This window comes from Apus apus, chromosome 4 (genome assembly GCF_020740795.1).
Source record: "Apus apus isolate bApuApu2 chromosome 4, bApuApu2.pri.cur, whole genome shotgun sequence".
In the NCBI taxonomy this organism is placed as follows: domain Eukaryota; kingdom Metazoa; phylum Chordata; class Aves; order Apodiformes; family Apodidae; genus Apus; species Apus apus.
In genome coordinates, this window is record NC_067285.1 from 103,653,704 (window position 1) to 103,681,420 (window position 27,717).

Sequence of the window (27,717 nt, forward strand, 5' to 3'; positions counted from 1 at the left end):
TATGAATCTTAACTACTGAACTAAAAACTGGATTGTGTGGGAGTTAGGATATAAAACCGGAAAATCAGAGCAATAATGCAAAAAGATATCTGAACAATAAAATTCACAATTTATAGTCAGTCCATAAGGGTTAACCATTAAATACTACCAACTTACTTATTAATAGGTCTTATACTAGAAATAGAAGAATGGTTAAAATAATACCTGGCCAGGTGATAGTACAATAAGAGCACTTATCCAAAAGTTTAAAACTTAACAATAAAAGATTGCTCAATGTGAAGTTAACTAATAAAGACTATAGGAAGTTAGTATCTATCACCCTCTTACAGCCACAGCCAGGTGCTTCTTTTGTCTTGGTCCTCCTCTCCAGAGAAATAATCTTTCAAGCAGACTCCTAGAAAGTGTACAGGAGTCTCTCTAACCAAAGATAGGAGGAGGCCTTTATAGAGTAAAGTGGATTGACTACTGTCATTTTACGATTTAGCCATACCTCCAAAATCTCTCATTGGAGAACTAAAGGAAAACATGGGGGAAAGCCAAGAAAGCCCATTTCTCACTAAGTAAACTCTTTTGTTTATCTTTTCGTTCTCATTTTGTGTCCATTTTGGACCTAGCTGTGGCTAGACTGGGCTCAGTATTCTTCAACACTTGAGAGCAGCTGGTGTTATGAACATCAACTTGGCTTTCTGTTTGTACTTTCAAGGTTGTTACCAGTTCAGAGCTTGCTAGGCCCTTTCCTTTCTCATGGGAATCTTTCCACTCCAGGCCCAGGGCTGCAAAACTGAGACACAGAACAATTGAATCATAAAGAGAAACTGAGGCAGACACACTGAGAGATGGAGCTTCCTGCTACAGCATTGTAATAAAAACAACGAAATACATCTGAATAGCAGGGACCTGTGTCAGACTACTAAAAGCCAGTATTGAAATGTAGAAAAAAGATTTGTCCCTGTAAAATGTGGGAAGTTCTGCTCTGGATGTAATTAAATAAGCAAGACTGACAGATAGGAAAGAGATGATAAAGGAGGAAAAAAAGCACCTATATTGTTCTCAGGAAGACTGAGATTAATTTTGTACAGAAAAAAAAGGCAAACAGATATCCATTTTGATGAAAATGGAATTATTTATGTATATATTAGGAACTGAAGAAAAATCTGTTATGTTTCTGGAAATGTTTGGGGATTTTTTACTTCTCTTGAGGTGATTAAGAAAACCATTTTGGTAGTCCAGTATGAAGATGAATTTTGACACTTTACAATAATAATTCCTTATTTACAGTTGTTTATTACTTGGGAGAAGTTGGTATGTGGTGTGAGTTATGATGATATCCCCCTTGATTACTCTGAAGGCAGTAGGACTTGAAAAGTTTCCTGCAATTCTTGTCTACAGTAATTGTACAAAAGTCATTCTAGGATATAATATTTCTCAAGCTGTCAAATACTGTTCTTCAAAAGATTTTCTATGTAGAAAAAAACAAAATAACTTAAATCTTAGAATGATTTGCTCAGCTGTATTTCTTTGCTGTGTTTTGTTTGGTTTGTATTCTCACTTGCATTGTAACACGCTAGTACTGCTTTGAAGTAAGAATCATACTTGATTTTCCTTCAATTTAGCCATTTGTCTTTTTAGAAGATATCAAGGTGGCAGGCTGTGGTGCACACTTAATTCTTTCCAAATAGCTATGAGAATTGAAAGGATTGAATTAAGGATGGACACTGGGGGGAGTGAGTGAGACAAATGTTCTAATAATTCAGCGGTAATTGCAACTAGTTTATTTATGTATTTACTTGCAGTGGAACACCATGGGCCCTACTTTATTATATTAAATCCTAGCAAAGTGGGTGAAGCTTATCTTTGCAGAGGACAAAGCTTTATTGGCATTTGGTCTGAGGGAAGGCTAAAAACCACCAGCAACTTTTGTGTCTTCACTTCTGTCTGCAAAGGTCACTCTTGATCTTATATTCTCCAAAGTACAGAAGTGTGTGTACTTTAGTAAAAATCCAGATTGAGGCTGTTCAAAAGCGTGTCCTTGAGAAGTATTTTTAAGGAGCTCTCTGTGGTCAGTCTGTATCATTCCATTAATTCAAACTGATAGAGAGCTCAGCATCCAGAAACACTGATAACTCGCAATGCTGGTGGACTGACTTTTTTCTGAGGCACAGAATGGCTCATACGGACTTGTAGTCAGCATGATTTGACATGTTGTGATTTCTGATATCTTTTTACTGAGTAAATCAAGTACAGTCCATTCAGAATTTGTATAATAATGGTGAATGCTATGGTTCTGCTTTTTCTTGAGAGAGGTGAGACTGCTAGGCATAATTACTACATGTAAGAAGAGCTGTATTAGCTAACTTTCAGATCAGAAAAGGGAGGGAAACACAGAGTGCTAATGCAAGTGTTATCTTTTCACACTGAATTGAGCATTTTTTCAAAATATGAAAGTCATGGAATACTGCTGTGCTATAGAAGAGAAATCAGCTCCAAGGCCTGAATTCTTACACCTCTGAAAACCAAGACACTCATCACAAATTGTTTTACTTAAGCACATGCTCACTCTGCAACCTACTCTTACATAAGAAAGGATTACATATCTCACTGAAGCACTTCATGTATTAAACTGAAGAAGGACTGTATAGACCCATACCTTCAACTCTCTATTTTTGAAAGGCCAAATTGGATCTGCATTTCATAGCTTTAGCCACAGATTTTACACTGGCAAATGTGATTGAGCCAGATGTTACAGCTAGGAATTTTATTTCCCTGGGTAAAGATTCTTACCTGTTTGACTGAGCGTCAGCAGTTTTAATGGTCTTCATATTTAGCTCTGTCATTTCTAGAGGGAACTATGAAGTTGAATGGGTGGTGGTTACACTTTATGGAAAATTTGCTTTTGAGACTTCTTTTGACAGCACAGATAATGTGTGTCTTTTTCACTCTACTGTTTGTTTCCTTGTTTAGGGGCTACAATTTTGATTGCCTCAAAATTTTGAGTACCTTCCAGTACTTGAAAGGGGCTACAGGAAAGCTAGGGAGGAGCTTTTCATCAGAGAAGATAGTGAGAGGAAAAGGGGTAATGGTTTCAAACTGAGAGAGGGGAGATTTAGGTTAGATATTAGGAAGAAATTCTTCACAAGAAGGGTGGTGAGGAGCTGGAGTGGGTTGCCAAGGGAGGTTGTTGATGCCCCATCCCTGGAGGTTTTTAAGGCTAGGTCGGAGGAGGTTTTGTGCAACCTGGTCTAGTGGTAGGGTTCCCTGCTAATGGCAGGGGGGTTGGAACTTGATGATCTTTAAGGTCCCTCCCAATCTTAATGATTCTGTGAGTTGTGTGCATTACAACTACAGTTTTACATTAAATGTTCAATATGCCAGCATGGAAAACGAGAAGAAACCCTCACAAGTTGAAACCTGTGAGCTTTTTTTGTAGAAGTGCAAGTAGGGATATTCTGAAGCACTTACTGCAGAGGACTTCTGAATATGAAATCATATTTTAATTCCATTCTTGTAGTCCTACAATGTGTGTATTATCTCCATTATGTTGATGGGTATTATGAAGCACAGAGAGATTTGAGGTAAACGGTTCCCCAAGTCTTACAGTGAATTGCTGAGAAAATTTCAAGTGCAGCATGGGATCCTGTCTCGCTAATGCCTATTTGCTGCCACCTCCATCATCATGGCCACCTCCTTCTTGGCATCCAAGAGTCATCTTCTGGTAATTCTTGTTTAAATTATCATTGCAAGTGGTTTGTCGTTACATACATACATACAATATATATACTTGTCTATGAGCAGAATAGGCATTTTTACTGTTCCTTTTCTAAAATGTAACCTTCAGCAGAGAGGTTGCATACACCCATCTCAAAATGCAGCAGAGCTGGTGTAGCTTCAGGGTCTTGTGTCAGGGGTAAGGCTTTGTGAGCACATAATTTTATTACAACACTTCTGTTGAGAGAAGGCTGTGTGCTTTTTGCAGCTGTGATCTATGTTTGTGTTGTGTAATGTGCTTTGGGAAACAGTTACTATACCTTGTCAGGTTGAATTATGTTACAGGATTCGCAGCAAATTGTTTTGTTACCATCACTGTATTGCAAAAAGTACTCTTCAGTGCATTAAAAAGTTTGAATGTGATTTTTCTGCCTTATCTTTAACAAAGTGAATATAGATTCATAAAGATCACAGCTGATTGTTTTGTCTAAAAATACAATAGCTGGATTTGGAATAGATATAAAAAATGCAGTGCATTTATAAGTTCTGAAGGCAGGTGTAAAGAAATTAGTGACATAAAGCTAAGCCATTTTTCATTATATGAGAATTTAGTGTATCATAGGATCAGCCATTGCTGTTGTGCTACCTAATGGGAACTACAGACCATCAAATGCTTTCCTGGGGGACCCAGATCTGATAAAGATGCAGGGCAGCAGAGAAATCTCTTTAACTGCAACTTTTGAGGGAGATGCTTATATGGATGTTTAAATTGCCTATAACCTACACTGTTCATTCCTCTTCCCCTTCCCTTGATAGTTCATCAACTTGCAGTTTCACTTAGACTTGAAAAATTGAGAGAAGTCAGAAGAAGACATACCTGGGAGTTGAAGGAAAAAAACCCTGACATAAATCCCAGCCTGAGCATGGTAAATCTTGGACATTGGTGACAATACAAACTTGAAATGCATATTGTAACACAATCTGTATTCCTTGAATGTTTCAAAAGCCTTGCAGACATGTAAAGACTTTATCCATGTTCATTTTACTGGCAAAAAACAGAGATAACCTCTGGTTAATAGGTTATTATGTGAATAGGCTGTAAAATATAGCTGTTTTGTGTCTTTCTGAGAAATGTCTCAGTATGAGGCAGGCTTTTTTTCAGTGGGATTATTTTATTGTAGAAATGGTTTTAGTTGGAAACCAAATCTGCACTATATTGAGGCATCTAGTTCACTGTAGCAAACATAGGATCCATACTCCATACGAATTTAGTGTCCTAAATCTGAATTCACAAATTCTCCCCAAACCCAAAGATGATCCATATTCACTAATAGCAAGTGTGAATATGGATAAAAAAAAGATGTCAACAGTTGTTTTGCATTAGAAAAATACTGGCATTGTGCTGCAGCTGTGCCTCCCAGTTGGTTTTCTGTAAAAGCTTGTACTGATGACCTGTGCCCTGTTCAGCAGACAGACCTGAGAGTCCCCTGGTGTCACAGAGAGAGAGATGGGAACTAGACTAGCAAGCCTTACCTGCGGCGTGACAGGCTGAGGATGCTGTTGAGAGTCTGCAGGGATTTACCATTCCCCAGAATTTATGTGGGCCATTCCCAAAAAAATAGCTTCAACTTGTTTCATCCTGTCTCAGCTAGCTGTTGGCAATCTGACATGTCTTAGTCAGAGCTTGTTTTCCAGGTGAATAGTTCAGCTTCTCAGTGGGGCCTGCAGTGATTACAGTCAGTTAGCATGATGCCACGATGGGTTGTTCGGGCTGAAACCTGTTTTGTTTACTTTTACTTTCTTCCTCCTTGGCTACAGTGATTACAGCAGCCTGAATTGTATCTAACCTTTCATTAATACCCACTGCCTTGATTGTTTGCAATGTCACATTCATAGCTCTGGGACACTGAAAACTCTTCCTAGTGAGAAAACTTGGAAAAGATGCTTAGAATAGGAGACTAAGCAAACTTGGCCTTCTCTATAGGCATAGATTTAAGATCTCTGAAAATTGTGGAAAGCATGAAAGACAATGATACAACTGGGAATTTCTGATGCTAAGTAGTTTGCAAATCACACCACTAGTGTATCAGCAGTAGTACAATATATGAAATTAATGGAGCTGCTTTCTGTATATTATGGTGGTAATGAGGGCAGTGTGTAGCTCATTTGAATTAATTTGCCATAAATATTTGATGTCTCTTGAAAAATTGCCAAATTCTCCTTTAGGGGTTTAAAAATAGAATGGAGTTCAAAAACCACTCAGCAGCTCTCAGCATTTGGTGTGACCAGTCTGGTTTTTGCAGCTGTATTTATTTACTTTTATCATGGTAGCACCTAAAGGCAGAGGTTTGATTGAGCTCAGCACTGTCCAGATGTGAAGCAGAGAGTCAGTCTTGCCCTAGGCAATTTTTAATCAGGCTGACAGAGAAATGGATGTACTAAAGCCTTTCAAAAATTTAGCCAAGACTAGAGGCATGCTGTGTTATAGATGGTGGCACCCTATTGCTGCTTTGTGTATGAATCCTAACTTCAGTATTATTTCTGCATCCTCAATCACCACCTTGATTTATACAGCTAAAACTAGCAGAAATTTCGGTTATTACTTTCTGAAACATTTTTATTTGGAATCCTCTTGCTTTGTGTAAACATGCAATATTGGTTGGTTATCAAAGTAAGATTGTTTCACAGACCACAGAAGTCTGTTTGGAGGCAATTTGGGAAGACTACCCATCAGCCTGGGCAATCTTCCTTCTTGAAGGCTTTGTTTTGGTTTTGGGGGAGTTTGGTGGGTTTTGGGTTTGCTTGTTTTTTTGTGTGAAAATGTAGCATTTTTTATGTCTTTTAAGTCCCATGGTCCCTTTTGTTTTCAGGAGCAATAAATGAGTTATAGCCTATTCCTCTACAAACTTTTTCATGTCTCCTAATTAATTCCCTCAAAGAAATGCTTAGGAGCAAGCTGGTGAAATGAGGTAGATTTAACCATGAGATACTGTCAGGCAAGTGACTAAATTTTTTTCTTTTTCTTTTTTTTTATTCCTCCCTGTCACTGAACTGTTTAACTTGCAATAAATTATCAAGAACTGTTAGTAAATTAGTGTGCCACCTGGGATGGGCTGTTGATTATTGTGTGATTTCCATTTACTTTTTTTGAATGGGCTGCAATCTCAGATGAGTGCTTCTTTCAGGAAACTCACTTGTAGAAATGACAAAAGGCCTTTTTTTTTTATTTCTTTAATTTTATTTTTTTTATAGGTTATACTGAGAGTTTTTAATTAACTTTCAAGTATGTGAGAGAGGCACTTCATAACCCCTGATTTTTTTTATTATTTTTTTTTTTTGTCTCATCCTTTATGGCCAACTTGCCATCCAGCCTCCACCTATTTTTGTTCTGTTACAGTGAATTTGATGGTGTTTACAAGTTCTTAGGAGAATTACCTCAAATACAATTAATATAAAAGACCATAAATCTTCTTACACTTTTTATCTGTGGCTAGGGCTGTAGTGGATTAAAACGTAAGAGCTGTGAACTCGAGGTAGAGCAGATGACACCAGCTGGAACGTGTGAAACTATACCGGCTTACAAGGAGACAATTTTTTATCACCAAGGTGGTTGAACACTGAAGCAGGCCATCCAGATTGTGGAATCTCCATCCTTAGAGATATTCAGGACTGGAGGGGATGTAGTCCTGAACTATCTACTCTACTTGGCCTTGCCCAGAGGAGGAGGTGGAACTAGAAGATCTCTGGGAATCCCTTCCTGCCTATATTCGTATTGTTGCCTTCTCTTTGGCATTCTAGGAGTTATGGTGGACAGCTCCCAGTAGTCACATAGTCTGTCCCTAAGCACAACAGGTGATCTGAGGGGCAAAGGAGAAGGACAAACAGACGAGCTGAAGTTCTTACCTAGGAATAAAGAGCATGTTCATTTGAAAAGAAAAGAAAGGAAGGAAGGGATTGAGGAAGGAAGGCAGGCAGGCTGTAAAAAATGTGCAATTCCAAGTCAAAGATCTGTATTCTGATGCAACGCCTGGGCAGTGTCCATCTGGGTCTATCAAACATTGGAAGTCTGCCAGAACAATGCCTAATTGCCAACTGAGATTAATGGGTTTTATCCTTTCTGTCTAACCCAGGTTTTTTATGACTGCCTGTTCAGCTCTGAAGACATATAAATTTGTGTTCTGTTTACTGTGTACATGCATGCCAGCTGATCAGCAGATTTAATCAAAGACAGGCATATTTGCACAGCAGAAGTTAGAAAACATGTCTGGAGCAGCAAGTTGTTCTTCCCTCATGAAAGATAACTCTAAGGTACTGAGACCACTGGAAATACCACTATAGTGTGGTCTTAACATTCAGTAAAGGGATTAAATTTGTTATTAAATTATTGGAAGTAGACAGGGAGTTTAAACTGAAAGCTTGAAGTTATGCTGTAATAGGTGATTTTTTCATAAGAAAAACTAGTATTAATAGGAACATCTTTTCATGTTTAATACTTTATTGACAACACCGTGGGTGAGTTGCAAAGAGTTTCTTTTTTATTTACTCCTAAAATATCCAGTGATTTGTATGGTGTCTGGTACTTTCTGATAATTAAATAAAAATATGAACAATATGGATATTTTGGGGAGAGTGGCAAAGAGGTTTTTTTTCTTCCTTTCTTTGTTGAAAAGCAATTGCTCTTGCCAATGTGTTTTCTTCAGTATTTTGTTCCCATTCCCAAATTTATCTGGTTTTGTAGTTCCCCCAGTTCCTTTTTAAGGCCACATACATATTTTTATTCCCATTCCATTAGTATTGATATAAAGTGCAGAGGAACTGTGATATATGTAAAAACATAAGAAAATTGTGTTTCAGCTTCAAGAACTAATAGAAAACTTTGTAAGTACCAAGCTAGTGGTAAGACTAATGTTTTGTTTGGATTGTGATTTAGATGGACTCGGTCCCAGAGTCTGCAAAATGGTCAGTTTGCAGAGTTTCTACTGATTGAGAACAGAATTGGTACCCCAGGACTAACCTCAGTCTGATGTTTTTAGACATCTCTGTATCTCTCTGTCTTAGAAAGAAAAATAATGGTATCACCTGGATTTTCTTTTTCAGTATCAGCCATAATTCATAGCTGAATCTCCAACAGTATTCTTGCCAAGAGAGAAAGCTTCTGAAATCTTCCTAGCTGCTTTATGTGTCTGCAGACACACTGCAGGATATGAATTTTCCAACTCCTCATTGTCAGTAAAATATGTTAAAAAAAAAATAATAAATCCCCAGGATTAATTACAAACTTTTCATGAGGATTAAATGCTAGTAAAAGTGAGAGAAAAGGGATTAATAGAAATGCTTGTGCATTAAATTAATGAACTTTCCTATACAGTTTTCAACTTGTCATTAAAAAGTACTGAAAAAGATCCAGAATAGCACACTTGGGAATAAACATAAAAGCAGTAACCCTTACTCATAAATTTTACCAATCCAGCAAATGAGCAAAAGAACATTGTTTCTGTCTTGGTTTTGATGACATGCAGCCTTTTCTCTCTTGTATTGATGAGAATATGTACAGAATTGCCTAAGGTTTAGTAATCACTGCATTCAACTGGGAAGATACCAAGACTTGTTCCTGCAACAACCCATGTGAGGGTTCTAACAACTGAACCACGAAGTCAGTGTCACTGTCCCAGTATTTTCTATCTATGTGCATAAGGTGGAAGAGCCTCAGAGAATACTTTCTCCCCCTAGTTCCCTCAGGGGCCTTAGGAATCATACTGATTAATCTTCTGATAGAAGTTCTCAGCAATACATTTCAGTTACGGCAAAATGATGCTTTTGAATGGAAAAAAGAAAATGGTTTATAAATCATATTTTAGAAGGTCCAATCAACACCCCTCCCAAGTACACCTGGACAACTAACACAATAAGTACCAGGTATGTGCATTTACTAAAGCCCAACCTCAGTATAAAATGGGTACTTTACAACTGGCAAAATCTAAGCCCTGTTCCAGAAAGGTTTATTATCTGCAGTGCAGCTAGAATCAGACACAGCAGTACTGTGTGCTTCCCAATAGAAAAGCTCTATTCTTCACTGAAGTCCGTTTTCCATTAATGAGATTGGCCTTAATGGGACCAAGAATTACTTTAGAAGACATTTCTTTTCTGCTTTTCAAGGGCTTTTTTCCAGTCCATTTGGACTGGATATCAAAGATAAGGGGAAATGTTTCAATAGCAAGAGCTTTTATAATTAAGCTTTGTAGCCTCCATAATGGAGATATGGCCAAATTCAAGTGAAAAATAATTACTGTTTTTCCAGGGCTTGCTTCAGCTACTCTGTCTCCCTTTCTTCTCCACCTTCCATTTTCCCGTTCAAAACCACATCATCACTTGTGCCTCATGTATGGAAGACTTGCTCAATGCAGCTCTTTTTCCCAGGTTTATATTTTCTCCTGTGCTTTAGCAGAGAAGAGCTGTTCAGTCTTTAACTATACCCAGACTTCCATTAAGAAGAGCACCTACAGTTCTCAAAATGAAACCGATGCTTGCTTGAAGGGTAAGGACTTCAGTCACTCATTTCATAGTGCCAGCTACCACATGAGATATGGGAAGAGACAAATGCAAAATACAGTGTGAGACACATCTGAGAGACTTTGCAAATGATCCTAAGATGGCCATGATGTTTATTCGTTTCCAGTCTTCAGGAACCTCTCGCTTTCAAAACCTGAAATTATTTCAGCCATCTGCTTCAACAACATGGGATGTAGCCCATTTGGTTGCATGAACCTGCTCATATTTGCAGCTGTATGCACACACATGCACACATCTCCAAGTTTGGAAAGTGCTGCTTATTCTTTATGATTGCTACCGGAGTTGTTAAGTACATTGATCTCCATAAGAAGTGCTCTAAGGAATTGGGAGAGAGTGGAAAAGAGATTCTTGAAGTGGACACCTCAGCTGGCAGCAGGGGTTTCTTGAGAACACTATGGGATGGTCTTGGGCTGTGAGAACACCAGGAGCCTATTGAGTAATTGTGATTGAAGAGGACAGCTTGTGCAAAGTCAGTAATGCCAGAGTAATGTTTTGAGAGCTCCCTTTTCCAGAAAATTCTTATGCAACCTTATGTTAGAACTGAGTTTCATAATAAAAGACCAAAAGGCACATTTGTGTTATTTTTAAGGCAGACAAGTGTAATACCTATTACACAAGAAAATGGGGTCCTTGATCAATCCCATATGACTGATATTTCTAAGCACCACAAGTGCATTTCTTCTTATTTTCTCCCCATCCACTAATTACCATCCATGCAGTTTCTCTTTGATTTTTGTGCAGTTTTTGCTGCTGACAGATGAATGGCTGGCAACTTGGAATGGTTTGACCTGTTTCTTCATTAAATTAGCTCAGCGCACATACAGAGTCGTTTGTTGTGCATCCATTATCCTGTTTAGGAAACATTTTTTAATATTTTTCTCTGTAAGATTTTCAGGCAGAAAATATTAGCAGGTTTATTGGAGGTCTGCAAAATTACTTATTGAATTAGATTAGTCTGCAAATGGCCAGCCTAAAAAGATCATGTGTGTCTATTCTGTCTGGCAAATACTAAAGTTTGTGGAGATGTTGTTGAGAAGAGTGAAACTTGCTCATTTCTGCTATGCAATCCAACTGTCTTTTTCTTTTTCCCCTCAAAGTCACACAAAATGTCCTTACTTTATGGGCAATATAAAACCTGGTGAGGGAAACTTCCCCTGCTGTGACCAGAGTTGGCTCTATGCCTCCCTAAGTGCTGTTGCCCCCTCAAACTGCTGATGTCAAGCACACCAGGAAACACTATCTCATTTCATTCATTGTAGGCTGGAGTGCACAGTAAATATATCAATATGATGATCATGCCACAAAACATCTCATTATTAAGTTTTTCTCCTTTTGGATGTAGAAACTGGACAAAGGATACATTAAATGATCACTTTTGCTGAAGAATTAACATTAGCCAGGCTAACATTTGACCTTGCAGGAAGACCAAAGAACTCTTCTGTTTTCACATTAAACAAAGAGATTAAAAAGTAGTATCTATAATAAGTAATATTAGGTTCCTTCACATCAATCTTAGGTACCTAATAAAGCTTCTGTTCCTCTCAGTGTAAGTTCAGCCTGTGCTTAATATATCCACTGGATATACTACTTGCTCATAATAGTACCAATGTAATCTGCAGCAGGTATCCAAGTTTGCTGATGATACCAAACTGGGAGGAGTGGCTGACACTCCAGAGGGCTGTTCTGCCATCCAGCATGACCTGGACAGGCTGGAAAGCTGGGCAGAGAAGAACCTAATGAGTTTCAACAAGAGCAAGTGTAGGGTCTTGCACCTAGGGAGGAAGAACCCTATGCACCAATTAGATAGGGGTGGACCTGCTGGAAAGCAATTCAAAGGAGAAGGATCTGGGAGTCCTGATGGATATTAATTTATCCATGAGCCAGCAATGTGCCTTTCTTGCCAAGAAGGCCAATGGAATTCTGGGTTGCATAAGGAAGAGTGTGGCTAGTAGGTCAAGCGAGGTCATTCCCCCCCTCTACTCTGCCCTGGTGAGGCCACATCTGGAATACTGTGTCCAGTTCTGGGCTCCCCCATTCAAGAGAGACAGGGAACTACTAGAGAAGGTCCAGTGGAGGGCAACAAAGATGATTGAGGGATTGGAGCATCTCCCTTATGAGGAAAGGCTGAGAGAGCTGGCACTCTTTAACCTGGAGAAGGCTGAGGGGAGACCTTATGAATGCCTAAAAGTATCTAAAGGGTGAATGTAAGGAGGATGGAGCCAGACTCTTTTCTGTAGATCCCAGTCATAGGACAAGGGGCAATGGGCACAACTCAGAACATAGGAAATACCATTTAAATATGAGGAAATCTTCATAGTGATGGTGCCAGAGCACTGGAACAGGCTGCCCAGGGAGGTTGTGAAGTCCTCTTCTTTGGACATATTCAAGACCTGCCTGGATGCAGTCCTGAGTCGTGTGCTCTATGTGATCTTACTTTAGTAGGGAAGTTGGATTGGATAATCTCTAGAGGTCCCTTCCAACACTGACAATTCCATGTTTCTGTGATCTTAGCTCTCCTAGATAGGTGCCAATAACACCAGAAAAAATAGCTGTTGAAGAAAGGACTGTTCATGAAGACGTCAAGTGTTGTTTCTCCTTTTCCTCTGCTGTGACCTTTGACATATTTGTACTTCTTTCAGTACATTGTAGGAAGATCAAATTGCTTAATATGAACATTTTTTCAGAATTCCTAAGCTAGGGGCATGAATTACTGCTCTAGAATATTTTTGAGCAGAGCATTCCTCATGAAAATTTGGCCTGTGTTGACTAGCAAAGTGGCAACAATTTTTTTGTTTCAGCAGGAGGGTATAGATAAATGATATTTATTCCCATGGAGGAAGAAATAATTATCATCTTGCTTATCCTACCTGACACTTCTCTAAATAAGAAGTCTGAAGAATTGACCTGTAATTGGTATCCCCTAGAAAGCTCTCCTAGTCAGCATCTTTGAGGTGTTCAGTTACAGAGATTTGGCAGATTTAGATACATATTGCCAACCAACACAACAGGGCAGGATTTTCAGACTGATCATGGACATCAGTCACAATTTTTGTAGCACTTTCTCTGTGGACATTTGTTATTATGACATGTATCCGCCTTTAAACTCACTTCAACTGTAGTTAAAGTCCTAGAGGAAAGCCAACTATTTCAAAACCATTTCATTTGGCTCTCAGATTATCATTTTGGGCTTGCCTAGTTGCAGTGTAAGCTGGTTGTTCTCTCTGTCCAGTTGCTCCTAATGCATTTTTCTCTTAAGGTGTTGACTCTGATACTCATTCCCTCTTTAGCATGTTTTATGTGTTACCAACTACTCCAGCTGGCAACCAGCTCATTTTAACATCCTAATCGTTTAATGTTTGCTCCACATCCTAAAGAGCCTAATGTGTTGCTGGTGCTAGAGAAATAATATCACAGCTTCCATTGTGATATGCCAAATGATTAATGAGGTGAGCACAACACAGGGGAGGCAAAACCGTAATACGTGCTTTCATTTATCCCCACCAGCATGGCTTCATACTGCCTTTGATTGTGTCCCAAGATTGTGATCAATGCAGTGGGGTTTTTTTGGGAGCTATTCTTAACATTCAGAAAATCATAGAATCACTTGGGTTGGAAAAGATCATTGAGTCCACTCGTTAATCCTACTCTACCAAGTGCAGCACTGACCCATATCCACACACACCACATCTAGACAACTTTTTAACCATATCCAGGGATGATGACTCAGCCACCTCCCTGGGCAGCGTGTTCCAATGTCTGACAACTCTTTCAGTGAAAATGTTCTTCTTAATGTCTAGTCTAAATCTGCCCTGGGGCATATTGAGGCCATTTTGTCTTGTTCTATCACCCGTTACTTGTGAGAAGAGACCAGCACCTGCCTCTTTACAATGTCCTTTCAGGTAGTTGTAGAGGGCAATGAGGTGTTTCTCCCCTCAGCCTCCTTTTCGTCAGACTAAACAGCCCCAATGCCCTCAGCTGCTCCTCATAAGGCTTGTTCTCTATGTCCTTCACCAGCTTCATTGCCCTTCTCTGGGCACACTCCAGCACCTCAATGTCTTTCTTGTATTGAGGTGCCCCAAACTAGACACAGGATGAGTGTATGAGCAATGCTGAGTATAGAGGGACGATCACCGCCCTGGTCCTGCTTGCCATGCTATTTCTAATAAAGACCAGGATGCCATTGGCCTTCTTGACCACCTGAGCACACTGCTGGCACATATTCAGCCTCCTATCTATCAGAACCCCCAGGTTCCTTTCTGCTGGACAGCTTTCCAGCCACTCTTCCTCAAGCCTGTAGCGTTGCCTGGGGTTGTTGTGGCCTAAGTGCAGGACCTGCTACTTGGCCTTGTTGAAGCTCGTACAATTGACCTTGGCCCATTGATCTAGTCTGCACAAGCCTCTCTGTAGAGCCTCCCTACCCTCAGGCAGATCAACACTCTTTCCCAACTTGGTGTCATCTGCAAACTTACTGAGGGTACATTCTAAATCCTCATCAAGATCATTGCTAAAGATGTTAAAAAGAAGTGGTCCCAACACTGATCCCTGAGGAACTCCACTTGTGACCAGTTGCCAGCTGGATTTAACTCCATTCACCACCACTCTCCCACCTTCCTGTCTCTTATGACAAACTTCATAGAAGCTAGTTGTGAAATGTGTCTGTGAGACGGTTTGAAAGGGGCTTTTGAAGAGGAAGTAAATAAAAATTCCAGAGAAAGCTGTGAATGCCAACTATGGAAAGTAATATACTGTTCTGAGATATACATACATTTGTATATGTATTTATTCCATCAGTGTCTATTTACTCAGTTACAGACACAAGCTGATTTTCTAGGTCTTGTTAATTTTCAGTGATTCATTAGGGATTAGATTCACTAATAACTTATGTTTGTGAGGAGTGATTTTGGGTGCAACTTCAAGGGAAGAAGTACAATATTAAACTGCTTTCTTGAAATAATTTTATTTTACCTCTCTGCTTGGAATTATCTGGGTTGATCTTTTAGATATTGTTTTTACCACTATTGAGAGTAAAAGGTGTCTGTTCACTAGAGCTTTGCCACTCATGACTTATCAGGTCTTTCATGCCTTCCAAGGTAGAAATAATAACCTTTGGCAGTCCACTTCCTGTGATTTACAAATGCCATCAGAGAAGTAGCATCTCACTTATAATTTGGGCCAGGGGTTGAAATAATTTCTGTATCAGCCAAATGTACCTAATAACACAATGTAAATTGTAAAAACAAGAAAAATAGATGAGCTATTTGCTTCTTCTGAAAAATGTTGAGGGTGTGACTGAAGCGCCCTGAAGGTCTATGGAAACTCCCCTGGGATTGGTAGTATTGCCACAAAGATATTTATCTTCTAAACTCATGTAGGCATGTGGGCTTATGTGATGGTATCACTAGGAGTTTGGTGTTGCCCTGTGCCCAGTAGCCTTGTCTCCAGTTTAGCTAAGAACCTTCTTCTGGAAGTTAAAATTACATATTCTTAATAGAAATTAATTGACCTTAGTGAGGATGGACCATAACTTTAAAATGAGTTGCATCATTAAGGTTTTTGCTGGAGTGAGTCCAAGCATTCTTTAAGATTCAATCTCCATAGCCAAATCCTCTGTGTCCAGTGGGAATTCAGTCTACTGGAGATGACTGAAGAGGTGTAGGTGCCTCCTGAGCATGGCTTCTGTTTGCTTAAATTAAGAGTTACTGTGCTTTGATTACTTACTTGGCTCAAAGGAGGTTTTTTCCTTCAAGGTCAGTTTAGGGTGCTCAGGAATATGAGCTGTCTGGCTTTCTGGCCATGTGCAGAATTACAGAATTAAAAAAGGGTGTCTAATTTCTCTCACCACTTAACGGAGAAATCTCCCGTGGCAGAAGCTGTGAGTCTAGAAATTTCTTAATGATGGACATTTTTACTTTCTATTTTTTCCTATTTTAACACTAGAGAAATGGGAAGAGTAAGAAGAGTAAGAATTAAAATTAAGATCAGTTGCTAAAGCTGAAAGAGACAGCACAATTTAAATATGTTAGAAGATTGCCTTGTTTTAGAGAAAGTGCTGATTAAGATAAAATTTATCTTGAGTTTACATTTTGATTGGACCTAAACTGAGGGGAGGGGGGGTTATATTTCAGATACAGTGTAAATGATGCATGTTAATATCCTGTGTTTATTGCCACTTGAAATTACAGCATAGCTTTGAATTGCTGCCAAATCTACAGTTAAGACTCCCTAGTAATCACTATGATTATTCCAAGTCTTCATGGTAATAGTGGAAAAAAGAAGTATGATACGCAAACTACTCTAGCCTAAACTGTCAGAGTATTTTCATCTTTTGGGGCTCAGACTGTGATTTCACCCACTAGAGGGAATGGTTAGACATGCACATTGGACAATGAATCCTGAAAGAGAGATTAAATAAATGGATTTAATTATGCTATTTTCAGATTTATTTCGCTTTTATATTGCCTCCTGCCTCACTAACTTCTCCTGAAATGAGGAGAAGCTTAGCTTTTCTTTGTTTTTGGAGTGCTTTAATTCATATGTTGGTATGGTGTAGTATTTTTCATTTTTATTAGAAATCTTTTTTTTTTCCTCCCTGTTGATCTATAATATATCCCATTTTTACTAATTTTCTTATACAGTGCATTGATAGTTTATCTCCTTGAAATATTCCTTTACTTCTGCTTAACTATTGGAAGTTGTAGATTAACATCTGATTTGAATGTACACGTGTTATTTTGGTTTATTTAGCTGATGGGAGATTATGAAGTGAGGTCAGGGAAAGACAGCATAATCTGAAGTTACAATTTACTAAAAAAATATTAAGAGTCTCACACGAGGCAGAAATGCTTTGTAAAAGTTGTTTAAAAGAAGCTTAAGTGAAATTTAGATGTGATTAAAATGCGTTCTGGTTTTTGGATACACAATTATTCAAGCAAGTAGCTGTTTATTTTGAGTTAAAACCCTCAGCAATCATTGTTAGCTCTCCAGATAGTATGTCTCAGTTGCATCCCTTCATCATTTGCTAGCCTGAAGGTTTTACTATTTGTTCCACTTACAAAGTAAATAAAAATTGTTATTGAAAGCATTTAGTGTGGGTAAAATATTTACTCTGGAATATTTTCCTGAATAAGTAGTGTTAGCCAGCAGGCAAGTCTGAGCACTCAGTGTGTTAGCTGTGGGAAGCAAATTTGTATGCCCAGCATGTAATGATCAGTTTAAACTATTGAAATATAAATCAGAATATCGAGTGAAATTCAAAAATAATATAGTTATTTTTGAATAATAATAAATGAATTATGAAGTGTGTGTGAATAATAGTTTAGTTAGGGACTCTGCCATATATGCTTAGATGTCTACAATCTCTAGGCTATTTTTTATCTGATAGATTGAACTCTGAAGGATACATAATGTTTTTGAAGGGCGGCATTAGCAAATACTACAGCATGTTTGCTTTTCATTATATACAGCACTTTTTCTTATGACTGCAGTTTCTAGAACTATTGTCTCTTCAAACTGCTCTTGGATCCTCAGGTTGAAACTTAGACATGCCTATACTCAAGGCCCATTACCAGTGAAAACCACTCCCACATTTATAAACCTCATTTCTTTATTATTTTGAAGCCAGTATTTTGGTATTTTTGGAAACACAGGATTTATTGGGCCAGAAGAAGAAAGCAAGACAATGGCTCTGTAGTCCAGAGATTACTGTACAAGTGCAGTTTATGCCTTTTCTGGAATAAATGCCATAGTCATTTGTTGTCTTAGTTGTATTCATTTTTTTTTTTTTAAGTGAAATCTATTGCCTAACAGGAGAGAATGAAGATATTTACGGAAAGTGATATTTTAACTAGAAGACTGTATGCAAAAATACTAAACTTTCTATATGGAATTACTGCCTTACTGCTTCTAGTGATAGAGCATGGAAGGACTTGGACACACCACAAGCCAAGCACGGGTCTCAGGACCAGCCTTGTGCATGCATACAAGTGCAAGGACATGCCTGGACACGAGCTGCATCGGGAATTGTGGAGCTCACACTGCAGCCTGGCTTGTGGAGGTTACCTTAGCACAGGACTGGGTCCTTATTTTCTGTGATCTGGTCAGGAACCAGTGTGAATGAGCACTATTTCACTCATCCAGCATGCAGATGGTTTGAATTAATTTATTTTCAATAAAAACTGGATATTTTACACCTGAGTTGGAGGTGGTAGTGTGGCAAGGAAGTCCAGATCTCCCTTCTGGGCATAAATGCTGCTTCACTCCACCTTGCAGCACAAGCATGACAGGGCAGCACACAACATCACATTCCATTTTAGATTGGTGCCAAGACCTCTGCAGAAAACCTGCCAAATGAGTGTGTTACAAGAATCTTGGAATGCTATATTTAGGCCACCAGTAGTAGATTTAGAGTGTGTATAGTAATAAATTAATCACATACTGCTTGAAGAGTTTACCAAGAGATAGGAAGCCGTTTAAACCAGCTGGAATAAGGGGTGGCATTTGTGAAAGTGTCATTTATAGAGGCTTTCCAATAAAAATGACTTTTTCCTACTCTTGGGTAAAGCATGTAATAAAAAAAAATAAATCACAGCAAGGTTATGGGCTATTATCTTGCTCTACTGACTGACCTAGTCACACAGCTAATAGCAGTTTTGGCTTAATGTGTGCTTTGGTGTGGGGCTTCAGCAGCGGACCCTGAAGTATAAATGCAATTCTCTCTCTTGTTCAACATGGTATTCCAGTATGTGCCTCATTTTAGGTATATGAAAGCTTTGCAGAAATTAGTGCAACTGTGCAGTAAATTGCAGTAAAAGGTCAGTCCAGCTGTCATATCTTGTAATTAATTAGAAATTCCATATGTTTTTTTAACTTCAGCTTACTCTACAAAAGTACACTATATAAAAGTTGAACTGTTATGTCTATTATATTTCCTCTCTGGATTTGCTTTATTGTAATGCTGTTTGCTCTGTGCCATTTATCTCTGTAAGCAGTTTACTCTGTTACAGTGATCAGGATTCTATGGTGTCTTCTGCATCAATTCTTGAATATTTTAAATACGTTCTTCTTTAATTGCTTTTGAAGTATAAGCCTTTGAAAATCCGGGGTTTGTTTTTAGGATACCAGTTGATAAAGGCACCCTTTTCGAATGCAAACTGGGCCTGTTTGATCTGGAAACAAGAAAAATAGATTCTCTTATTGTCCTCTTTAGAAGCATATTACAACATGCTGGCCAACTGCAAAAGGTGAAGAAGTTGAAAAGAGTGCAATTCTGATTGAATTATCAAGGAAGAATTTCTTTGTTGCTGAAAGCCTGACATAAAGTTCATACAAGGAGACACCTCTACTATGTTTGTGTCAAGACATTATCTGGGCCTGAGCGAGAAGGAAATGCAAATAAGTGATTGGCATATTTTTCTACATGAAGGTGAATTGCCATTTTATCCAAAATGTGTCAGCAGGAGGAGTATGATGAAGCAACAGAGAGATGTTATGAAATAGTTGTTTCTCCTGAGTCAGTCTCCTGACGTGATAAAATTATTCATTACTAGTATTAATTATTTTTTGGTTAGTCTCAAGATTTTCTCATGTGGCCTCATGAACTTGGCACATGGACAAAAATCTAAGGCAGTAATTTTGAGTAAAGATGAAGAACATCATCAATTTGGTGTGATTTCCAAGAGAAGTTATAGAATTCAACATTCACAGATTTGGTCAGGGAAGATTAATAGCATCTTGCAGACCTTATCTCCCAGATGCTTTTGAGTCCACAGAGTTTTGATAGGTAAGCTATGTACATGATCGGACATTTACACAAGAAGAATAAGGCTGTGTTGTCTGTTATGGAGTAAACAGTCTTCTGAATATATGTTGTTGTTTTATCTTTTAGATAATTCTTGTAAGTTCTTCTCATAATGACCGAGACCAAAGTCTTTTCATAAGCACGGATGAAGGAGCCACTTTCCAGAAACAACCCATTGCTTTCTTTGTGGATACTCTCCTTTTTCACCCAAAAGAAGAAGATAAAGTACTTGCTTACACCAAGGAAGGCAAGGTAAAGCTTGAAGATACTGCATTTGTTTGAATTTGAGGAGCTGCTTTGTTAAGGAGATATACAACAGTTCTGATATGCTGATTAGTGCTGCATTTTACAAAATATCAGTTGCCCAGAAGGGAATAACATTCTGGTTTTGAGGTTTATTTAAATATTTATTGTCTTGTGTACAAATCTTTGTTTTTACAAAAATTCAAATTCTGGCATTTTTAGTTGATACAGATATTGGTAAAATTTATCCTCCTGCATAATAAAGTTAAATAGTACCTCTGAAATTTGCTCCTCCCTAGAAAGTGACCGTTAGCAATTGCTCAATAATTTATAGTGTAGTAGAAAGTTTATGAAGCTGAAATAGCGTTTCCAAGGCTGTTCATGGGATGTAAAATGAAGTAATATAAAATAAACAGCACAGTCATGCAGCAGAAGAGGATTTGAGGAATCAGCGGATCTGCAGAAATGTAAAATAATTCTCTCTCTTATGATGTATTTATATTGCTTTCTGATTCAGGACTTGTATCATGGGATTTGTAAATTTTGACCATCTTCCAGATTTCTTAGGGTTAAATTAAAAAGACATTTTTTCTGGATGGTTTGGGCTAAGCACTGACGAATGCACAGGCATTCTGGAAGTGTGTAGTTCATCTCTTTTTCACTGTGCCAAAACTGCAGCTTTAAGGTCACTGTGATTCTGGTCCTGGTAGTGGTCTTGACTCACCTCAGTTGTAACTCCTATTTTAAACTGAGATTAGTAAACTCCAGTCCACTTTAATCCTTTTCAGACTTTTCAGACTTTAGAGAAGGTCTACATTTAGGTGGTGAGATTAGTCAGAGAAAATTGCTCATGCTGCAGCCAGATACTGCGCTGATTTCAGTGATGTTATATCAGGTCATCCTTTGTAGTGTTTTCTGGGATATATAAGTTAATAGGTCATCCCAAGACAATTCATTTTTACAGTAATTTGCAAATAAATGTAGAACTAGAATAAAAAAAATAGCAAACTAAATTCAATCACAAATTACATGAGTATTTTACTTAGCAGCTTCAATTTGAATTCGTAACACAATTACAGATGTGTTGAATGCACGTTATGTAAACACAATACTTCAGGGAAAACTAAAGCTAGAAAAAGGCAATGTTAGGAAAAGCTCTTTTTCACTTTGACATTTGTTTCTGTGTAAGAGTCCAAAGATTTGTATTGAGAAGTTGACCAGCCCCAACTGGTAGAAGTACTTCCCATGAAGAGAAGGGGGCAGGAGCACCAAGTGAAGCATTTGCTTTGTGTTTTGATGAAATATGCATTATAAGGAGGTTTTCAGGAAATTTATTCTTGGATCACCTTCCAAATGGAGTGATACTGTTACTTGCCACATTTAAAGTGCAACTGTACAAAAAAAAAACAACTGCAAAAGAATAGCTCTGCATTAGTGTCAGGAAGGGTTAATCAATCTGATAGACTTTTCTCAGGCTTTCAATATGAGACCATAAAGTCTTACTGAACAAATTTTACATCTTTACCTAAGAAGTATAGGAACAAACGATGCCTTTAACTGTAACTGGGTCAGTAACCTGCTGAAATTTTGAGTAAGATCTGATACATTTGGCCTGGTGGGGAGAAGAAGATGAAGAGATATTGGCAGAGGAGCTAAAAATCAAAATTGCAACTCAACATAGAACGAGGTTATTGGACTAAAATCAAAGGTCTTGAAAAATGGTCTTGATCTGAATTTGGCCTATGGAGATTGTATACTCCAGGTTTTTGAGTTAGGTAACTCTATCTTCATTGAAAGAAAATAGTGTCAATCTAAAACTCAGAAGCCATTACCTTCTATTACTGAAATTATTTCTTACAAACGCAGTTTTGAGAATACAAGGAGTACAGGATCATGTCCTTCATAAAGAGCAGTCACACTTCTCTGTCTACTGGAACATTGTGGCCTTTCTCTCAATTTCTGATTTGATTTAGGACTTATTTTATATTGCAAAGTATCTGTTGGTCTTTCATTCAGAACCCTAGTTTATTTTCTAAATAATTCTCTAGCCTCTAGTTGACACTATAAATTAATGCAAATCCAGTCAATGAGGTTGGATTAATTCATGTACTGCCTCAAATCTATACTGTTTTGGTTTTGTTTTTTTCTGGGTACCTCAGTTATAATGAATAACAAACAGCTAGTCACAGGTTCTATAGTACTGCTTCTAGATTTTTTTAAAGCTCAGTAGGGATGCAGTAGATTTTAAATGTACATTGGAAACTGAAAGGTTTGCTGGATGGCAAAACTGAGAATTTTTTTTTTAAAAAAGTGATTCCACACATTTATTCATGGGTGGTAATAAAGAGAATTCTAAGATAGATTAGATGTGTTTGCTGAAGCCAAATATTTTAGCTGTCCACTAATATAACTGTTTTCATCTCATATCTGATTTAAATTAATAGTTTTATCATATGTACCTGTTTCAAAACTAAAAACATATTTTTAATTAAAGGAAATTGAATGTGTGTGTAAGTTAGTTTCAGGGTTTTTTTTTAACTTATTTCAAATACTGCATCAATTTACAATTCCTCTGTTTGAATACGCCTTAGCAGTCCTACCTCAATCTCCCTTGCCATAAGATTGCAAGAGCTTCCCCCTACACTAAACCAAAGTGTTTATTCATAAGCTTCCAGGCTTCAGTCTAAAATATGTGTGATGTGAGGTAGTTTGGGTTGGTGCATGTGGGGGTAGGGTTTACTTTGGTCTTTTTTGGCCCCTACTGCACAGCCACCACTGTTCTAATGGTGTGAATCTTCTCTCATTTTCTTCAAAATTTATCCATGACAAAAGTATATTCCTTTGTTCATGTGTCGCTGTTGTCCCTTATCCTAAATAGCTCTTATCCAGCTTGCCAGGAACCTCTGAATTCTTGGCTTTCTTTGCAGCTTGGACACGAGGGTTAGGGCAGCTCATTAAATGATCATATCTTCCAGACTTATAACAGCCTGCTGAGTCAGGTAGCTGGCTGATCAGGGTCCACACTACACTTTTAGGAAAATGGTCAGACCAATGGTCTTCTTTTCTATAATGCCTGTGGTGACAAGTGTTTGGAGAGGTAAGAAGTTCAGGTTCTCTGTCCTGCACCATTTAGCCCATACAAAGCCACAGCCAGCCCTCCCATAAGGTTGCTCTGAGCCCAATGCTGTAAAATACGCAAGTTGTAGCAAGCCCTAACACACATGATAAAAGCTCTATACTATAAAATTCACTGGTTGCAGTAAGCCCTTACCTGCAGAGTAAAGCTAAAACCAGAAAGTTAGCAGGCAAATCAGGAGCCTGGCTCTGTAGCCCCATAATTAACACCTTTAGCTCTGAGGGTGAAGACTTTTTGTTCTCTGATTACTTCTCTCTGTGCATCGAATGCTGAAGTAAGCAATCTGAGTCCTGACTGTATTTTCTTACCCAAACTGTGGTCTACCTGCTTTAATTGAGCATGCAGTGGAACAAAGCCCAGCCATTATGAAGTGCAGAGTAAATGGGATGTACTCTTTTATCTCTGATTCAAATGGTAATAAATTTAGCCATAGAACTTATGCTAAGAAAAGTTACCTTAGCCTTTATCTTTATATATTAACATTGCTGGTTTTCTTTAGTGAAACATACATAATCACAGGGTTTATTGCATTTGTCTTTGAACCTCTCGTTTTAAAACAAAAGCACTTCTTACTAGTCCCCATAAGACAGTTTCCGCCAGAACTGTTACTGACTGATCTGATGCCTTATTCCCACATCAGAGAACAGTTTTACTTGCCTTCCCCCCTCCCACACAGACACCCTTTAGAGATATTAAGAGAAAACCCATCATATGTAAATTGGATCAAGTAAGAAATGCATACAGACAGCAGGGGGCTTTAAATCTGTCGTCTTAGAAGTCTGACACATATTTCCTATTTTAACTGGAGGAAACACATTATGGAGGCAAATGCTGAAAGAGGAAAATTTTTTAATAGCTATTTTATATCCCACTTTATTCTAGAGGAAAGCAGCTTTCATCTGCACTCTTGATAGCCTTCTATACCATTAGCATTTGCTTTTTTACCAGGGGTGAACTGTTCAGAGAGTAGGTGGAACTAGAGACCTCCTCCTTCAGGCTGTCTTCTGTCTCTCTGCTGAATGACCATTTCTCATGGGTCACAAATTGCTATCCATCAAGCAAGTCCTTAAATGCGTCTTCCTCATAAACTCTCTTAAGCATTTCTCTAATATCTTTTGAACCTGTTTTAGCAGAGTAAAAAAGTCATTGACTTCCTGGCTTAAAAGTATTTTTGATGGAATTAAGGCTTGAAGTATGAAGGGAACATTTGGTATTGTCTGATCAATGAATGGGAAGAAGAAGAAGAAAAATGTCCTTTTTATAGTCCCTTGTGTGTAACCAGGCTGAGGTAAAAAAAAATCTGACCCAAAATGAACTGTGAATTGTTTTCATGGTAAACATATAGTCATTATCAGTGACTTTTGTTCTTTATAGATTATATTTTAAAATATTTTCTGAATGAAAGGTTATTACTCTAAAAAACATTGTAGATAGTCCCTGGTAATGATTCTTTTTTTTCTTGTTGTGCAGTGTAACTTTAATAGTGACCTAGGACCTGTCTTTGAAGATGTACATCATTAACAGTTTCCCATCATCTACTTTTTTTTTGTCTTTTGTAGGTTTACGTATCCATTGACTTGGGCAAAAAATGGATCCTTCTGCAGGAACGAGTTTCAAAAGATCATATTTTTTGGTAAGAAATCTGTTATTTTCCAAATTAAAAATGATCAGCAAAAGTATTTCATTAAAATCAGAAAGATGTCTCCAGAAGTACTGCTGGGGACAGTATGAGTCTTGGTGTCTTTTGCCAACACATACAAAGGTCTGTGTCTATGAAGCCCAAGATTTAAAGAAAGTTGTTTTGTCCAAATAAATTTTTCTTCATTTTACTGATGAACTTGATCTTTAGAAAGAAGAGGAATCTTTTTACAGAGAAAAATCTATAACATTTTTTTTAGGAGAAGTTGAATCAGACCAATTAAATTGAGTCATAGATAAACTTACACTCTCAATGTAAGTGGTAAAAAATATGACTATTGAGTTTACATATATAAAATGATTTATTTTTCAGCTGAAATATTTTGCAGTCTCTCAAAATGCTTAAGAAGTGATTTAAACAGGTTGTAAAATGGTTGAAGAATAAGTCCATGCCTGTTTTTTATACAAATGAAATTAGTTTGGAAAGTGTATAAGTTCTCTTACACCAAAATCAGCCTTTTGCTAGTGTTTTCAGTTTATTTTGCATTTAAATCAGGTCAGTTTGCGCTCTCAACATTTATCTAGCTTCTACTGGAAGAATGTCACATTTTAATGCTTAAGTATGGACTATGCATAAATGTATCATTACCAATAATTGGTATTTGTTATTACAGGGTTAGTCATAACATGCTAGGCACTTCTCTTCCTTAAATGACTTTGAATTTCACTTCTAGAATAACTCTGGTTTGTGTCAATTACGTCAAGTATAATTAACCTTATGTCTGTGGAGCCCTATCTGGGTTTCAGCAATATTTTGCAGAGTTGTCAGTATCAAAATGGATTTACCTGATCTTGTTTGCAAGATTTGTGATGTGTTTGGTATTCATGCTGTGATCCTCCTTTTTCTTTAGGTAGCTGCTTTTCTCTTGCTTTGAAAACAAAACTAACCAACCCTCAAGCTGCTTAAGCTGTTTATGTAGAGGTTCCAAAGCACAAGCTGTCTCAGTATCTACAGAGACATGGGCCACTGGCCAAAAATGTAACTTGGCCAAGTCCAAAGATGTGCTGGTGTGTGTGCTGCTGCTGAAGCTGGGCAGGGGGGGAGGTTGTGGCCCTGGGCAACCTGCTTACTGCCCATACTTTTAGAAAACCAGCCTGTGGTTGTTTTGTAGTGACACCCATCTGATTTGCTGCATTTTGTCTCAATCTTTTCTTGCTGAAATAATTAAATCAGCCTGATGCTTTTGCTTACTTGCTCCTTCGAAGTATAGCCTTATTGAAGAACTGACTTCTACACAGCAGCTGAAGCTTCACAGGCAATACACTTCATAGGTCTCTTTACCATTTGATAAGGTATAATAATTTAGAAGTAACACAGTGGGTCAGAAATGTCATGTCTGCCTTTTAACTGATTTTTCCTTAGCAAGATTATATAGGGTGTAAATCAGGAGGACATGTGGCTCTGTCTTAAATCAAAATTTCTTTTCACATGTATTAGATCTGAAAACTGTCCAAGTTACTAACAGATAAACGCCAGTTGAAGCCTGTTGGTGTTTTTCTTATCCAAGTCTAGGTATATTTAGCACTCTTAAATTATGAAAAATGTAGCATACCACTGAAATATGTGTCAGTTTTGCTCTTACTCAAACAGTATGAAAATGTTTTTTTGCACGTAAGATCTAAAGCCAGCAAGTGCATGTTTAATATTAAGTTTGTATTTTGCCATGTTTCACAATCCTTATGTTTCTTTATATTGTTCAGACACAAGCAGGGAAGCGTCCTGGAGCTTTAATAGGAATAATTCCTGTGTAGTATTTCAAAGTCATGGTTGTTCATAAATGTCACATTCCTCTCAGATAAGGATAATAAATTTGAAGAGTCTGTACATTTATAACCATTAGAAATATTCTCTCGGGTTCCCTTCCTCCTTTCTGTATAAAGACCATTCTGATTTCTCTCAAGAACTGTATGAGCCAGCAACAGCAAAAATGTGGTAGCAGAAGTTAAGTGCCTCACCAGTAACATAGAAATAAAGAGAAATAAATAGATTTTACTTCTAATATCATATGGTACATTGCAATATATAAATAATTTGCTGTGAGTGGAGGGCTGCATTTCAATTGTTCTGACCATCCCTTGAGTACCTCTGCAGATTTACTGTATGCAATTTGGTCTTTCATGACAGTGGAACTAATGGAAAGATTATTGGTATTGGTGGAAAGCGTGTACCACCATCTCTATTTCAGGAGCATAGAATACTTTTTTCCTGTCTGTGATACAGTGTGGCATTTCCTTACCCTTTCCCAGCTGTTTTCCCACTTTGTTTCATTTATTCTTTTGGAAAGGAAAGTCGACTAATTCTTTCTAGCAGTTTTTCATTTCTTAGCGTCTTTGGAGGCAAATGGGCTTCCTAGAGAGTGGGGCCCAGGCCTGTCAGTTATTTAAGAATAAATTTGTGCAATGCCCTTAACAACATGCTTTAACTTTGGGGCAGCCCTGAAGTGGTCATACAGTTGGACTAGATGATCACTGTGGTTCCTTCCAACTGAAAATAGACTAGAATAGTCTAGTCGAGTATATTAAAAAAACAAGAGCTGTAAGGCTTCAGTTAAATGTAAAGATTGTTGCA

General features: G+C 37.9%; 1 protein-coding gene across 1 annotated transcript in view; it reads left to right on the forward strand.

Annotated features, from left to right (window-relative positions):
* The window catches only part of SORCS2 (sortilin related VPS10 domain containing receptor 2), a 559,400-nt gene that overhangs the window by 427,496 nt on the left and 104,187 nt on the right, over positions 1–27,717 (forward strand). Inside the window, exons 4-5 of the mRNA XM_051619037.1 lie at positions 20,159–20,323; positions 25,010–25,083. Coding sequence (XP_051474997.1) covers positions 20,159–20,323; positions 25,010–25,083 — 239 coding nt within the window. The remainder of the gene's footprint in view (positions 1–20,158; positions 20,324–25,009; positions 25,084–27,717) is intronic.